Source organism: Natrix helvetica (genome assembly GCF_964273705.1).
Source record: "Natrix helvetica genome assembly, chromosome: 3".
NCBI classification, from domain to species: Eukaryota; Metazoa; Chordata; class Lepidosauria; order Squamata; family Natricidae; genus Natrix; species Natrix helvetica.
The window spans coordinates 40889384-40904495 of NC_138549.1; the positions used below are offsets into that span (position 1 = coordinate 40889384).

Sequence of the window (15112 nt, forward strand, 5' to 3'; positions counted from 1 at the left end):
GAATAACAGTCTAGTTTGGATGTGTACATGTACATGGCAAGAAAAATGAATCTTGCAAATTTACCAGATGTATGGCATAGGGAAAAAAGCTGTTACACAATCTGGTCATCCTGCTAGAAATACTTCAAAACCTCTTCCCAGAGGGGAGCAAGAGAAACAGACCGTAAAGTGGGTGTGTCATAGCGCTTATAAGCAATATTCTGAATGACAGGAAGTGATCTTCCTATAATCTTCTCAGCTGTCCTTATCACTCTCTGTATGGATCTTCTATCTGGTAGTCTGGTAGTCACCAAACCAAACAAACAGTGACCCAGTTTGTTAAAACGCTCTCTGTAAAAAGTGGTCAGGACAGAAGGAGAAAGATGTGCTCTGCTCATCTGATGCAGGAAATTCAAACACTGGTTTGCACGCTTCACTAAGGATGAAGTGTGGAGAGACCAATTCGCATTGTTAGTTATCTGCACCCCCAGATACTTAATACTGTTGACCAACCTCTATAGCTGCAACCTTGACACTGATTGAGTGTGACTATGTCGGCTCTTTCTAAAATCTACAATGATCTCCTTTGTTTTATTAACATTTAGAATCAGGTTACTTTTATTGCACCAGTCTACCAGAGCCTTCCCTATAAGCATCTTCATTGTCATTCCGGATAAGACCACTTCCGTGTCATATGCAAACGTCACAATATGATTTGTAGCAGACTTGGCACAGCAGTCATGGGTCATCAAGGTGAACAGTAATGGACTCAAAACACAGCCCTTTGGGGAACCCATACTCAAGGAGATGGGAGTTGGAAACTTTTCTTCCAACTCGCCCAAACTGGAGCCTAGCAATAAGGAAATCTAGTATCAAATTACCTAAGAGAGTATTAAAACCCAATAGGCCCAATTTGTTCACCAAATGCTGAAGAATGATTGTGTTGAACGCCAAACTAAAATCAACAAACAGCATTCACACATGAGTATTTTTCTCCAGGTGCGCCAAGCTAAGATAAAGCACACAAGAAAGCGCATCATCTATAGTATTCTTGACAGCACAAGAAATTAGCTATTATTGTCCTTATCCTTTTGTAATTTAAGTTGTATATGGGTGTAAATTAATTTTTATAGAATACTGCACATTCACGAAATAGATTTTCACTATAAATAAATCAGCATAAATATGCCTTATTCAATTATGTTTGCGCAGATTGCTCAGATTAAAAGGTGTGAATGAAGCAATACAGTAAATTAGAATTTAGTCTGAAAAATGTATCACTGTGCTTTTTCCTGATCTTTACTGCAACCCAAAGAAGCAAGAAACACTTTTTGCTTTCGACTATTAAAGGCCCACCAAACCTCATCATGTTAATCATATCAACCAACAACACATCCGCAATGCCACTGCAGCTTTCATTTGTTTCCTTTTGCTGTGGACCTTATTTCTTGCCCCATTCTCCAAATACCAAATCGTTCAACATCTTACTGCCACGAGCAGGTTGTCTCAACTCTGAGAAAACAAAATGAATTGTTTCTGCTACACATTATTTGTTCACTGTCTCTGATTTGAAGCCAGAATTATCTTTTCTTTTTGTCCTGAAACAGCCTGTTCCAGACATGGCTGCTGAAACACATTTTGCCAGCATTCCTTGCCAGACAGTAGCAAGCGACAATTTGCCTGGAGCTCTTCCAAGAAAAAAACAGACCTAGAGGGAGTTGAAGTAGTATTTATTAGGGGGACGCGGTGGCTTAGTGGTTAAGTGCTGGGCTTATCAACCAGAAGGTTGTCAGTTCAAGACCCAACCTCCACATGACAGGGTGAGTTCCCGTTCTTGCCCCAGCTCCTGCCAACCTAGCAGTTCAAAAGCATGTAAATGCATTTTGGTAGGAAAGGAATAGCATTCTATGCACCTTGGCATACTGTCATGCCAGCCACATGCCCACAGAATCGTCTTGGGACAATGCTGGGTCTTTCGGCTAGGAAACAGAGATGAGAAATACCCCTAGAGTTGGACAAGACTGGTCAAGAGAAACCTTTATCTTTACCTACCTCTAGGTTTAAACCTAGAAGTTAGACTGTAGTCATCAAACACCTTGAAATAGACTAAGTTTATATAATTATATTTTGTAAATGTTGTACTCATGCCATTGAATAAGAACTTAGAATAAATGTGAGGTTAAGTCTAGAGTTGCCTAACGTAATAGGTTGACTCCAACTATCCAAAATGTTTTATTAAATATGTATGGTTGGGATTTTTAACATATTCAGGATGTCCAATAATGAACTAAGGTAGCTTAATAAGAAAGAAAAATCAGCCTTTCTGTAACAGCTTGATTGGAATACAATCATGTAAATTGCAGCTTACTTAGGTTTATGTATGTGATGGCTTAAAAACATGTTCTGTTATTCTCATCATTATTTTCTAGCTAGGAATTGTAACCAGGTCTACATCTCGACCAAAATTAGGCTGGGGGGGGGGGGGAAGGGGCTTAAAAGTACAATGACTATATATGTATACTTTTTTGTCATATTTTTCCCCAAGAAAGGATGTTAAAATGAAATATGTATATTGAAAAGGAACTATAAATACCATCAACATAAAATGGAGCTTGCTCAGAAGCTGAAATACACCAAGTAAATGATAAGAGTGGGAAGAAAAGTGGGGAGGCAGAGGAAGGAGAAGGAGAAAGGAATAAGAGAGAGGTCAAGGAGGGGGTAAGAGGAGGAAAGAAACGGGGAAAGGAGAGGGGGGAGAGGAGAAGGAGAGAGGAAGGGGAAGTAGAATAGGGAAGGATGACAGAGGGAAGAAAGGAGGTAGGGAGGAGGAGAGAGAGAGGGAGAAGAAAGTGATGGATAAGGATAAATATGGTGTATGAAGAGCAGAAGAGCCATACAATTGTATTTTGGGAGCTGATGGTAAGATGAATTGATGTAAACACTTAACAATACAAAATTACGTTGGTTATATAATAGTAAAGATGTGATTATATTTTGTGAAAATGGAAAAATAATTTTTTTTACAAAAAAAACCATGTTCTGTTGATTTACAGTATATTACAGTAAATTAATAGAATTTAGAGTTGCATAGTCCAGAATTAAAATTGCAATAATTTATAAACAAGAATGAACAATTGTTTAAAGATGATTAATCTCATTACAATCAGATTACCGAGGATCACATTTACATGACATTTCTTTTGCTAATTTTTAATTAAAGATTAGAAAAGTTTGCATATTTTATCTGGTGACCATTCATTTAGATGTAAGTCAATCCAATATTGCTTAAATCCATTAATAGCCGATCCAGACCCATGCATTACTGCATAGACTTTATATCTCAGCATATATTGTACCTTGTACTGGAATATTTTTTTATAAAGATAATTGCAGCTGAACTATAAAAAGCTAGAGATATTCCGAACTCCACTGAGAAAAGTAATCAAAGAAAACAACAATAAACACAAGCAAGACTTTTATGACAAGATGATTTAAAACAGGGGTGTCAAACTGGCAATCCATGGGCTAGATGAGTCATGCACAAGCCACACCCACCACGGCTCCGCTAAAGCAAAAAACATAGTGATACATCACATGACGCAATCAAGTTTGACACCCATGATTTAGAAAGAGGTACTACAATATTAATTTATGAGTCCTTAATATAATACCGCTAATTTCAAATAGCCCTATAGCCAAAACTGATCACAAACATTTAGCATTCCTGAATGGATGACAATCTTAAAGAATATTTGAAGCAATGTATAGAAATGGTTCTTTATATTAGCTCTAAAAGATTTCAAATGCCACAAAGATAAATTTCAATGCACTGCCAAGCATTTTGACACAGCAGAAACTATCCTTATTACTCAGATATCAGTGGCAATTTGAGCTAATACATGTTGGAGAATCTGACCTCCAGGGACGTATGCATTAATCAGATCAAAAGCAAACATTTTGTTTCCACATAGAACTGTTTCACTTGTAGATCAACACAACAGCATGAGCAATTGGTCATTCAGTTACTCTGTTTAAAAAAAAAAACCCATCAACCTGTTGATCACAATGTGTGGCATGTGTTTTCCTCAATCATGGGTCCCCTACCAGAAGCCTGGAGTTTGAGGGTTCTGAACAGTAACTTAGCTATTCCTAGCACCACACTCTTCCAGACAGAAAGCTCTGAATCGTTCTCCCAGCTTAGAAGATAAACCCAAAAGCCCTTATCATCACTGGAACCACTTTAGCCTTTACTTTCCACATTCTCTCCAGTTCTTCCTTCAGGGCCTGGTACTTGTCCAGTCTCTCGTACTATTTCTTCCTGATATTGCTGTCACTTGATAACATCTAACATCACAGTTGGTTCTTGTCTGCTACAACAACATTTGGCTGATTAGCTAGTACCTGCCTGCCCATCTGGATCTAGTTCTTAGCCCTGGCATTCTCTATCACCTTCTGTGGAACCTTCCATTTGGACTTGGGAGAATCTAGCCATGCAGATGTTTCTGTTCTCTATGCCAGCTATTTGATTGTGTCGTTCAATATATGCTGTTCCTGCCCATATATTACATCCTACCAGGTGTTGTACTGTTTCTGGGGCTTCTTTGCATCTCAGATGCTATCTAGTGTGACATACCCACTTCAATGGATCTGATGACTAGTGCCTGTTGTTATGCTGCTATAATCAGTACCTCAATGTTGTCCTTTAGTCCAGCTCTTTCCAGCCACTGATAAGATTTCCCAATGTCAGCCAACTCAGCTGTCAATGGTAGCCCATGCTAAGTCTTGTCTTAATTTATCGCGCAACTTTGTCTATTTGATTTCTATCTTTTTATCTTTGGCTGTTATCTTACTCATGTATTCTTCAGTGCTCTGGATACCCATGATCTGGCTTTGACACTTACCAGACCTTGCCTGCTTTCTTTCCAGCTGATGCAGAATACAGTCTCTGGATGTTTGACTTGGGGTGGAAACCTTCATACATGTTGTGCTTTTGACAGCTCATTATACTGGCAGGATATCTGATGACTGACAGGGCATGCTGTTAATGGCATGGATCTTGTTCTTTCCATTCAGCTGCCTTTTCAGGACCTGTCTTTCTTTGATGGTACTTGGATGTTGTGGTCTTTCTAGCCTCATCAGGTTCCATGTGACTATAGAATATCAACATACTTGTGGCTGGTCTGTATGTTGCTATGTAACCTGCTCGTTTTAACTACCTTCCCTCTCTTTACTAACATCCGGCTACAATGAAAATGAAATCCCAATGTCTTCACTGTAGATTGATGATCACGTGGATCAGTTTTCAATTGGAGACAACATACTTGTGGCTGGTCTGTATGTTGCTATGTAACCTGCTCGTTTTAACTACCTTCCCTCTCTTTACTAACATCCGGCTACAATGAAAATGAAATCCCAATGTCTTCACTGTAGATTGATGATCACGTGGATCAGTTTTCAATTGGAGGCATGAACAAAACAGGAAATGGTTTGTTTCCTATCTAAAATAAGTCATCATATTCCAATTTTTTTTTTCAGGATAGACACTGTTGGGCAGAAACAAAACATGGAGTGTTTTGTTCTTCAGGCATTTCTTCGTTCATTTTTGAATGCATTATGATTAAAGTACCGTATTTATCGGCGTATAACCCGTACTTTTCCCCCCGAAAAATAGGGGGCAAATGATGTATGTGTGTTATACGCCGATATAATGTTAAGAAGCCATGTTTTTACAGTATTAACAAGTACCGCAGTGACGTGAGGAGGAGAGACTGACTGAATATTCTCTCCTCTCCCCGGACACCCAACTAAAACACTTTCTTTCACCCGTGGAAGAGCTCATGCGGGCGAAAGGAAGCGCTTTACTCAGCGGGGTGTGGGCGAGAGGAGGAGAGAATGGATGAGCCGTCTCTCCTCTCCCCGACACCCAACTAAAACGCTTTCTTTCGCCCGCGGAAGAGCTCAGGCGGGCGAAAGGAAGCGCTTTACTCAGCGGGGTGTGGGCGAGAGGAGGAGAGAATGGATGAGCCGTCTCTCCTCTCCCCGACACCCGACTAAAATGTTTTCTTTCGCCCGCGGAAGAGCTCGGGCGGGCGAAAGGAAGCGCTTTAGACAGCGGGGTGTGGGTGAGAGGAGGAGAGAATGGATGAGCCGTCTCTCCTCTCCCCGGACTCCCGACTAAAATGCTTTCTTTCGGCCGTGGAAGAGCTCGGGCGGGCGAAAGGAAGCGCTTTAGACAGCGGGGTGTGGGTGAGAGGAGGAGAGAATGGATGAGCCGTCTCTCCTCTCCCCGACACCCGACTAAAATGCTTTCTTTCGCCCGCGGAAGAGCTCGGGCGGGCGAAAGGAAGCGCTTTAGACAGCGGGGTGTGGGTGAGAGGAGGAGAGAATGGATGAGCCGTCTCTCCTCTCCCCGACACCCAACTAAAACGCTTTCTTTCGCCCGCGGAAGAGCTCGGGCGGGCGAAAGGAAGCGCTTTAGACAGCGGGATGTGGGTGAGAGGAGGAGAGAATGGATGAGCCGTCTCTCCTCTCCCCGGACTCCCAACTAAAATGCTTTCTTTCGCCCGCAGAAGAGCTCGGGCGGGCGAAAGGAAGTGCTTTAGACAGCGGGGTGTGGGTGAGAGGAGGAGAGAATGGATGAGCCGTCTCTCCTCTCCCCGGACTCCCGACTAAAAGTTAATTAAAAAAAGTTCTGAGCTACCCTTATTTTGCTTCAAAGTTCTTTATTTGAAATTTAAATTTTTTTCCTGAAATTTCCCTCTTAAAATGAAGGTGCGTGTTATACGCCTGTGCGTGTTATACGCCGATAAATACGGTAAGTTGCTTTTAAAATACACAATGCAAGAATGAGTATTGCAACACACTAAGATGAACATCTATGGAATAATTTAGCACTATTCTGCATGGATGCAGAAATATCCTCATTTAAGAATTATTCAAAAGAATCCCAACAAGAGAAATGTAAACCGATCCTATATAGTTGGATGAATCCAAATTGTTATTGTTTTAATGTTTTAGATTTTAAATAGTTGTTCTTTGAATCTTAAAATGTTTTTATATGTATTTTATTTGTCTTTTAATTCTTCTTTGGGAGCTGCCCAAAGCTGGTGAAAAATGGATGGCTAGATCAGTGTTTTAAATAAATAAATATATAGAAATTGTGGTATGTAATAAAACATTCTTTGCTTTTGCAAGCACTCTGTACAAATTTGGTTTTTTTACACCCGTGTTCTTCCTGCTTGTATAGCCATGGACAGAAAAGCAGGTATGAACCAACCACTAGTTTTTTTGTAATGGAAAGCTGTGAGCTGTACAAACATCCCAAATGAGCCATGCAATTCACCTATTACCACATTATTTCTCTTATTTGCTGCTATATACATTTCTTTTACATCTGTACTATCACTGCCTTGGGCTTCAGGGAACGTGCAAATTCACTCCTTCTCAATTTAAAGAGGTACTGAACTATAAAATTCAGAGGTAGAGGAAAGAAAGAATATTCTGTTGCAATTATAAAATTGTGAACAGCTGTAACTGCTATAGTAGCAGTAATAAATATAGCAGGAAGGGGCTGTGAACACAGCAAGAGTAACAAAAATAAGATTTAGTGAAAAATAAGACTCATGAAAATAAACACGGTATAAACAAAACCTTCAGAATTATTTTGGAAGCGTCACCTTCTCCAAAGGTGCACTTTGTTTCAATTGAGCTTCAATTCAAGGTCAATTTTATGCCACTTAGAAAAGAATAGATTTTTTTTGAACTACAACTCCTATTCCAGCGATGGCGAACCTTTTTTGGCTCGCATGCCATAAGTGGGGGGAGCGCGGGGGGGGTCGTGTGCAGGCGTGCCGCACCCATAATGCAACGCGCCCCCCAGTGCGCATGCGCGCACAACGCGCCCATTTTTGCATGCTTTTTTCGCCCTCCCCAGGCTCCAGAGGCTTTATAGGAGCCTGGGGAGGGAGAAAAGAGCCTCCCCCGGCCCCCGGAGGCCCTCCGGAGGCTTCAGGGAACGTCCGGAGGCTTCCCTGAAGCCTTCGGAACACTTAAAACCACCCTCCGAGCAACCCGGAAGTGACTTCCGGGTTGCTCGGATGGTCGTTTTAAGAGCTCTGAAGGCTTCAGGGAAGCCTCCGGACGGTCCCTGAACAGGCATGAGGCGGCAGCGATGTGAAGGCCGGGCGAGTGCGCAGAGGCTGGGCGGAGCGCGATGAGCAGGAAGGGAAATGAGTGCTGGCCACTATCCCTCTGCCTTTTCGAGGCAGCGGGGAAGACTTCTTTGCCAGCCTCTCAGGTGATCAGTCCCATCCAGCCCGTTACACACACACACACACACCGCTTGTTGCTGCGCGAGACCAGCGCTGCTGGGGAGAAATCTGGGAGGGGGAGCAGAAAACAATCTTCTGCTAGGGATGGTCTTCTCCCCCCTCTCCCCCTGATTTCTCCCCAGCAGCGCTCACCTTGCACGGCAACAAGTGGTGTGTGTGTTTGTGTGTGTGTGTGTGTGACCGGTGCTCATTTCCCTTCCTGCTCATCGCGGCTTGCTCCCTCGCCACTTTCAGCTAAGCAGGGCAGGCAGGGCCTGGGCTGCAACCAGCCTGGAGGGGTTGGTAATGCTCCTTCCTGCCGGGGCAGCGGCGGCGAAAAGTAAGGGAAGCGAATGCCAGCCAGCATCTCTGCCTTCTTCCTCCAAGCGCCGCTTCTTCGCCAGCCTCTCAGCTGATCGGTCCCAGCCAGACCCCCATTACACACACACGCACACACACACTTTGCTGCCGCGCGAGACCAGCGCTGCTGGGGAGAAATCTGGGAGGGGGAAAAGAAAACAATCTTCTGCTAGGGATGGTCTTCTCCCCCCCTCTCCCCCTGATTTCTCCCCAGCAGCTCTCACCTTGCACGGCAACAAGTGGTGTGTGTGTGTGGCCGGCGCTCATTTCCCTTCCTGCTCATCGCGGCTTGCTCCCTCGCCACTTTCAGCTAAGCAGGGCAGGCAGGGCCTGGGCTGCAACCAGCAGGGAGGGGGTGGTAATGCTCCTTCTTGCCGGGGCAGCGGCGGCGAAAAGTAAGGGAAGCGAATGCCAGCCAGCATCTCTGCCTTCTTCCTCCAAGCGCCGCTTCTTCGCCAGCCTCTCAGCTGATCGGTCCCAGCCAGACCCCCCATTACACACACACGCACACACACACTTTGCTGCCGCGCGAGACCAGCGCTGCTGGGGAGAAATCTGGGAGGGGGAGAAGAAAACAATCTTCTGCTAGGCATGGTCTTCTCCCCCCTCTCCCCCTGATTTCTCCCCAGCAGCTCTCACCTTGCACGGCAACAAGTGGTGTGTGTGTGTGGCCGGCGCTCATTTCCCTTCCTGCTCATCGCGGCTTGCTCCCTCGCCACTTTCAGCTAAGCAGGGCAGGCAGGGCCTGGGCTGCAACCAGCAGGGAGGGGGTGGTAATGCTCCTTCCTGCCGGGGCAGCGGCGGCGAAAAGTAAGGGAAGCGAATGCCAGCCAGCATCTCTGCCTTCTTCCTCCAAGCGCCGCTTCTTCGCCAGCCTCTCAGCTGATCAGTCCCAGCCAGACCCCCATTACACACACACGCACACACACACTTTGCTGCCGCGCGAGGCGAGCGCTGCCAAGGCGTCCCAGTACCAGGGCTGAAGGGGTGGGGGTGGCGAGGACGGGCGGCCAAGGGCTTCCCTCCCTCCCCACCCAAGCGGACTTCTTGCACGGCTCCAGCCTGCGGCTCTGATGAGGATCCGCGGTCAGGAGAGCTGCTGCTTCCAGCGGGATATATTCTTCCAGGCCCTTGGCGGCATCTTTTTTCAGTTAGCTCACCTCCCCACCAGCAGCTCCTCCGCCAGCATCCCGGGTGGAAGCAAAAGGACAACAGCCGCTGTTGGGGAAGGGGGTAAGGGGTGGCGGTCACCTGTTCTCACCCGTATATATCCCGCTGGAAGCGGCAGCACTCCGGACCGCGGATCCTCATCAGAGGCGCAGCCTGGAGCCGTGCAAGAAGCCCACTTAGGTGGGAGGGAGGGAAGCCCTGGCAGCTATCACAGTGCCGCTTCTGGCTGGTGTGGGAGTGGCTGCAGGGACCGGCTGGCCGCTCCTGCCCTTCCCCTTGTGGCTGCCGCTGCTTTTCTGAAGTGCCCGAGCCGGCCAAGCCCTTCGGACTGCAGATGAGCCATGGGCTGGAGGGCGAGGGCCACGCAAGAAGCCCACTCGGGCAGGGAGGGAGGGAAACCCCGACCACAGCTCTGCTCTACTAAGCGACGGCCGGGATCCCCTCTCCACGTCTTTTGGCACGCGCAGCCCTTGTTCTTCCTGTTGGTGTTTTTTGGGTGCGCATGTGCACACTGAAAACAAGGTCATTTTCCTGGCGTGCGCATGCGCACCGGGCGGCTCCTCTTCTGTTTTCTGGCACGCCAATGCACGTAAAGACCAGCTGGATGCTGCGCCCGAACCCGGAAGAGCAACTGGTGATGGCTCCGCGTGCCAGGAGAAATGGCTCTGCGTGCCACTTCCGGCACGCGTGCCATAGGTTCGCCATCACGGTCCTATTCTATACAGCAAATCACTAGTGAGAAATGATGACTGCTATAATTGTATTTTAGAGCATACTTGTTCTACTGTCAAAAAGCCTAGCATCATACAATTAACATTAAGTAGAGTAAGTTCTTTAATTAAACTCTCCCTTATGAGGATATTTGTAAAGAATTTAATAAGTATAATTGTAAATTTTGTATATAGCCACAGGTATGGGTTTTATTTTCTACAAATTAGCCAGAAATGACACTAGGCTAAGCCTTGTAGGACTGCTAGCATGTTAATGAACTATATAAGAAAAAATGAAAATGAAATCCCATTTCATATGTGATGTCCATCCATCATATATTGTTAAATGTTATAAAAGTCTAAAGTTTTACTTCACTCAATCAATCAATCAATCAATTTAAATTTATTAGCCGCTCCCTTTCCGAATAGGACTCGGGGCGGCGTACAATGGAGTAAAAAACATATAACATTTACATAAACCCATGACATACATAAATACAAAGACACACATGTACGGAGGAGGTTAACAGATACAATACATAGACAATTAAAAACCATTAAAATACCCTAATTATAAAACCCCATGTACAATCCAAATTCAAAATGTTAAAAACAGACAGTCAGGAGGGGTACGAAAAAATTACGGTTGAGCCAGGCCAGATAGTTGAAAGAGGTGGGTCTTCAGTTGTACACGGAAGGAGCGGAGATCGGAAGTAATCCTGATGTCACGGGGGAGGTCATTCCACAGGGCTGGGCCCATCACAGAGAAGGCTCTGCTCCTGGGTGTCGCCCCCCGGCACTGTTTGGCGGACAGCACCCGGAGAAGTCCCTCTCTGTGAGAGCGGATTGGTCGTAGGGATGTGTGGGGCAGGATGCGATCCTGCATGTAACTAGGCCCTGTGCCATGAAGCGCTTTAAAGATCATAATCAAGACCTTGAAACGCACTCGGTAGACCACAGGAAGCCAGTGCAGCTCGCGCAGGAGAGGTGTTACAGGGGAGAATCTAGTCCTCCCCATGATCACCCGCGCGGCCGCGTTCTGGACCAACTGTAGTCTCCGAGTGCATCTCAAAGGAAGCCCCATGTAGAGAGCATTGCAGTAGTCCAGGCGAGACGTCACCAGCGCATGGGTGACTGTGCGTAGGGCATCCCGGTCCAATAAGGGGCGCAATTGGCGCATCAGGCGAACCTGATGGAACGCCCCCCTTGCCACGGCTGTTACATGGTCATCCATGGACAGCCGGGCATCCAGGAGGACGCCCAAATTGTGCACCTGTTCCATAGGGGCTAATTGCACGCCCCCAATGGCCAGAGATGGAAGCACCTGGTTGAACCGGGGCGCCGGAAGCCACAGCCACTCCGTCTTGGAAGGGTTGAGTTTCAGTCGGTTGCCATCCATCCAGATCCGTACGGCCTCCAAACACCGGGACATCACTTCGATGGCCTCATTGGGGTGGTTCGGGGTGGAGATGTATAGCTGAGTGTCATCAGCATACAGATGATATCCCACCCCAAAGCCACGGATGATCTCGCCCAGCGGTTTCATGTATGTGTTGAACAGGAGAGGCGAGAGTACCGAACCCTGTGGCACTCCACATGTGAGAGGCCTCCGGGTCGATCTCTGCTCCCCTGCCAACACACGTTGCGTCCGGTCAGTGATTAGATTAGAGTGATTAGATTAGATTACACTTTAGATTATCAGTATCATTTAATCTAGCACTGACATCTTTTACTATCCAATGCTTTGGTGGTAAAGTTTTCTTTTGAAAACCCAAAATGGAAGGACAGAGCCTTTAGTTAATCAGTTGCAGCGAAAGAAAATCAGTTGCAGTTTTCAGCAATGTGTATTATTTAAAAAATTACATAAAAAGTATTTTGAACTTAAAAGAAAAATAAAGTGAGAAATGCGTAAATCTATAATGTAGTAGAAAAAGCCATATAAATTACCTTTCGCGTTCAGAATTTCTTCTTTGATTTTCATCACAGATCTTTGGCCTTTCTTTTCATTATTTCCAGCTGTTAGAAAAATCAAAATAGAAAATAATGAATGACTGACAAGATATTATAAATACAAACATAACGTAATATAAAATACAGAAAAATTACTTTGTATTAAATGTTTAGGTAAAGAAAACTGAACAATGAACAGTGAAACAGTGCAGGGTGGGTTTTTTTACAGTAAATATTGTGATATATGTAGTATTTCCATAATGAAAATGGTCCTATGCCTTCTTTAATTGCCTTACTATTTACCGTACTTGAAAATATAGCATCTGATCAGATCACTGTGATCTTGTAGTGGGAAAACATGCTTGACATAAATATAATGAGTTGAAATATTAATTCAATCTTTATGTGAGTTTTCCAAGACAGGATTGTGGAAAAAATGTAAAACAATTTTGCAAAAAAAATAACAATACATTCTCTATCTATGAACCACTTTCTAGAGAAATAATAGATAAATATACCATATTAAAGTATAACTCGGTTGTTGCTGGTCCTATGCTTAGAAGAGGAAAAGAATGACATGGGTGAGACCGGAAGCTGACGTCGTGGTGACACGACGGTCAATCTCAGGGCTCCGACACTGCTGCCGAAATTCCAGCCGCGGGATGGTCCAACTGGACCTAAACCATCCCGAAGAGACGGTGATAGGAAGGGGCATATCCTGCTGATCCCAGGGACACCCGCAAAGTCTCTGGTGATCCAGGAATAGCCCTTTTGCCAGCGGCTAGGAAGCAGCCATTAAGGCTGGCGAAACTGCTGACAGCTTCGGAAGTGAAAGTGCAGGAGAGAGCGTGTCATTCATGGTGAGATTTTTTACCTTTTTTCTGATTTATGAGAACATCCTAAATGAAGACAACTAATTTAAAATAAATACTGATGAGAGGAGTAAGCGGCAAATATAAGGCTACAGTCAAAGTGAAAGTTTTTTTTTTCCTTTTTATTGATGGAAGCCTGACTGGACTTTCTAATCAGGGCAGTGTTAAATGGAGCGGGCTTTTTTCTTTTCCGTTTTCCTGCCTTTTACTTTTTGGACTGTCTGATAACTAAGTTCTATTGTTCCACTGTTTAGGAGACTTTCTTTATATGCAGCGTTTGGCTTTTTCTTTTTTCTTTTCTCTTAATAAGGCAGAGAACGCAATACAGAGAGGGAAAGTTTTGGATAAGTAACACTTCCACCTAGAAGCTTTGAAACTTTGTTTCTATTTTTTGTCTGAATGAATGTTTGGAAAAGGTTGCTCTCCAAGGTTACTGGCTCAGCCAGGACTGATAGGAGAAGAGTTATTTACACAGATGCTCATTCTGAAATTTTCAGTCCTTGAAATTCTGCCTGGAGAGAATAGATAATAACTGTAAGAGTAAACCTGGAGTGATCTTGAAAAGCTTTCATTTTATAAAAGTTTTGAATTTATTTTTCTTTTGTTTAGAGAGCTTTAACTTTACAAGAAGCCTTGAAACTACTTTTTTTCTTTTTCTGGTGGCAGTATTTACTTCTTTTTGCTGTGAAGTTGGGTCCCGTATCTGGTTGTTTTCAATTTTTGGTTTTTTTCAATTGGATTATGGCATAGAAAAGATTGAAGATTTTTATTCTCTTTTATGGGTTTTTCTATTTTCTTTTTCATTTTCACATTTTTGATAGTAGATTTACCTACTGTCTCTGTTTTGCTTTCTTGTTTTACTCTTGGCTTTCTTTTCACAGAATCTTCTTTCCTTTTTCCTCAGCCTTTTTTTTTTTTAACCTTTTTCTTTTTTTAACCTTTGATCACCTTATGGTTACTCTGGATTACAATTGACTTTTATACCAAGTGGATTATAATATAGAAAAATTTGAAGATGAGTAAAAGAATAACAACCACCGGCTCTGCAACAACAACACCCTCCTCCTCACCAGAAGGAGGACAAAGATCAATACAGACAATGTTACAACAGGAAAAAGAAAAGCGAGAGAAGGCTTACCTTAGAGATGATTATACAAGGAATTCAGAATTTGCAAGTAAAAAGATACCATTGAAAAGAGAATAGAAAACATGGAAAAAAGAATTGGGACAATAGAACAAAGAACGGGAAACATTGAACAAGGAATGGAGAACATGGAACAAAAATCAGTTAAAACTGATGAAAAAATTGATAGTATTCAACAAATGGTGATGAAATATGAAGATAGACTACAAAGAATTGAAGAAAAAGGTGATCAAAGAGAGAAGAAAATTGGGGAGATTGATAATAGACTGAGTGTGGTCGAAAAAGATAATATTGGAATACTGAATTGGGAGATGGAAAGGTCAGAATTGTTTCTAAGATTCCAAAACATAGAAGAAGAAAAGGGTGAAAACCTGTTACAAAAATGATAGAAATCTTGACAAATATCAAGTTAACCCAAGAGAAGATGGCCGATGCTATAGATGAAGCATTTCGAATTTATACAAGATATGCAGCGAGAAATGACTTGCCAAGGGAAGTTCATGTAAGGTTTACCAAGAAAGCAATTAGGATGCAAATACTTCAAAAAGCAAGAGATAGAAAACTGGAGTACAAAGGCAAGGAGATTGTAGTTTTGAAGCATATACCAAGAAGAGTGAG

At 43.8% G+C, this 15112-nt stretch overlaps 1 protein-coding gene across 2 annotated transcripts in view; it reads right to left on the reverse strand.

Annotated features, from left to right (window-relative positions):
• DHRSX (dehydrogenase/reductase X-linked) overlaps positions 1 to 15112 on the reverse strand; it is a 123238-nt gene that overhangs the window by 74707 nt on the left and 33419 nt on the right. For both annotated transcript variants that reach the window (XM_081946595.1, XM_081946596.1), the window contains exon 3: positions 12476 to 12544. In XM_081946595.1, the coding sequence (XP_081802721.1) occupies positions 12476 to 12544 (69 nt within the window). The remainder of the gene's footprint in view (positions 1 to 12475; positions 12545 to 15112) is intronic.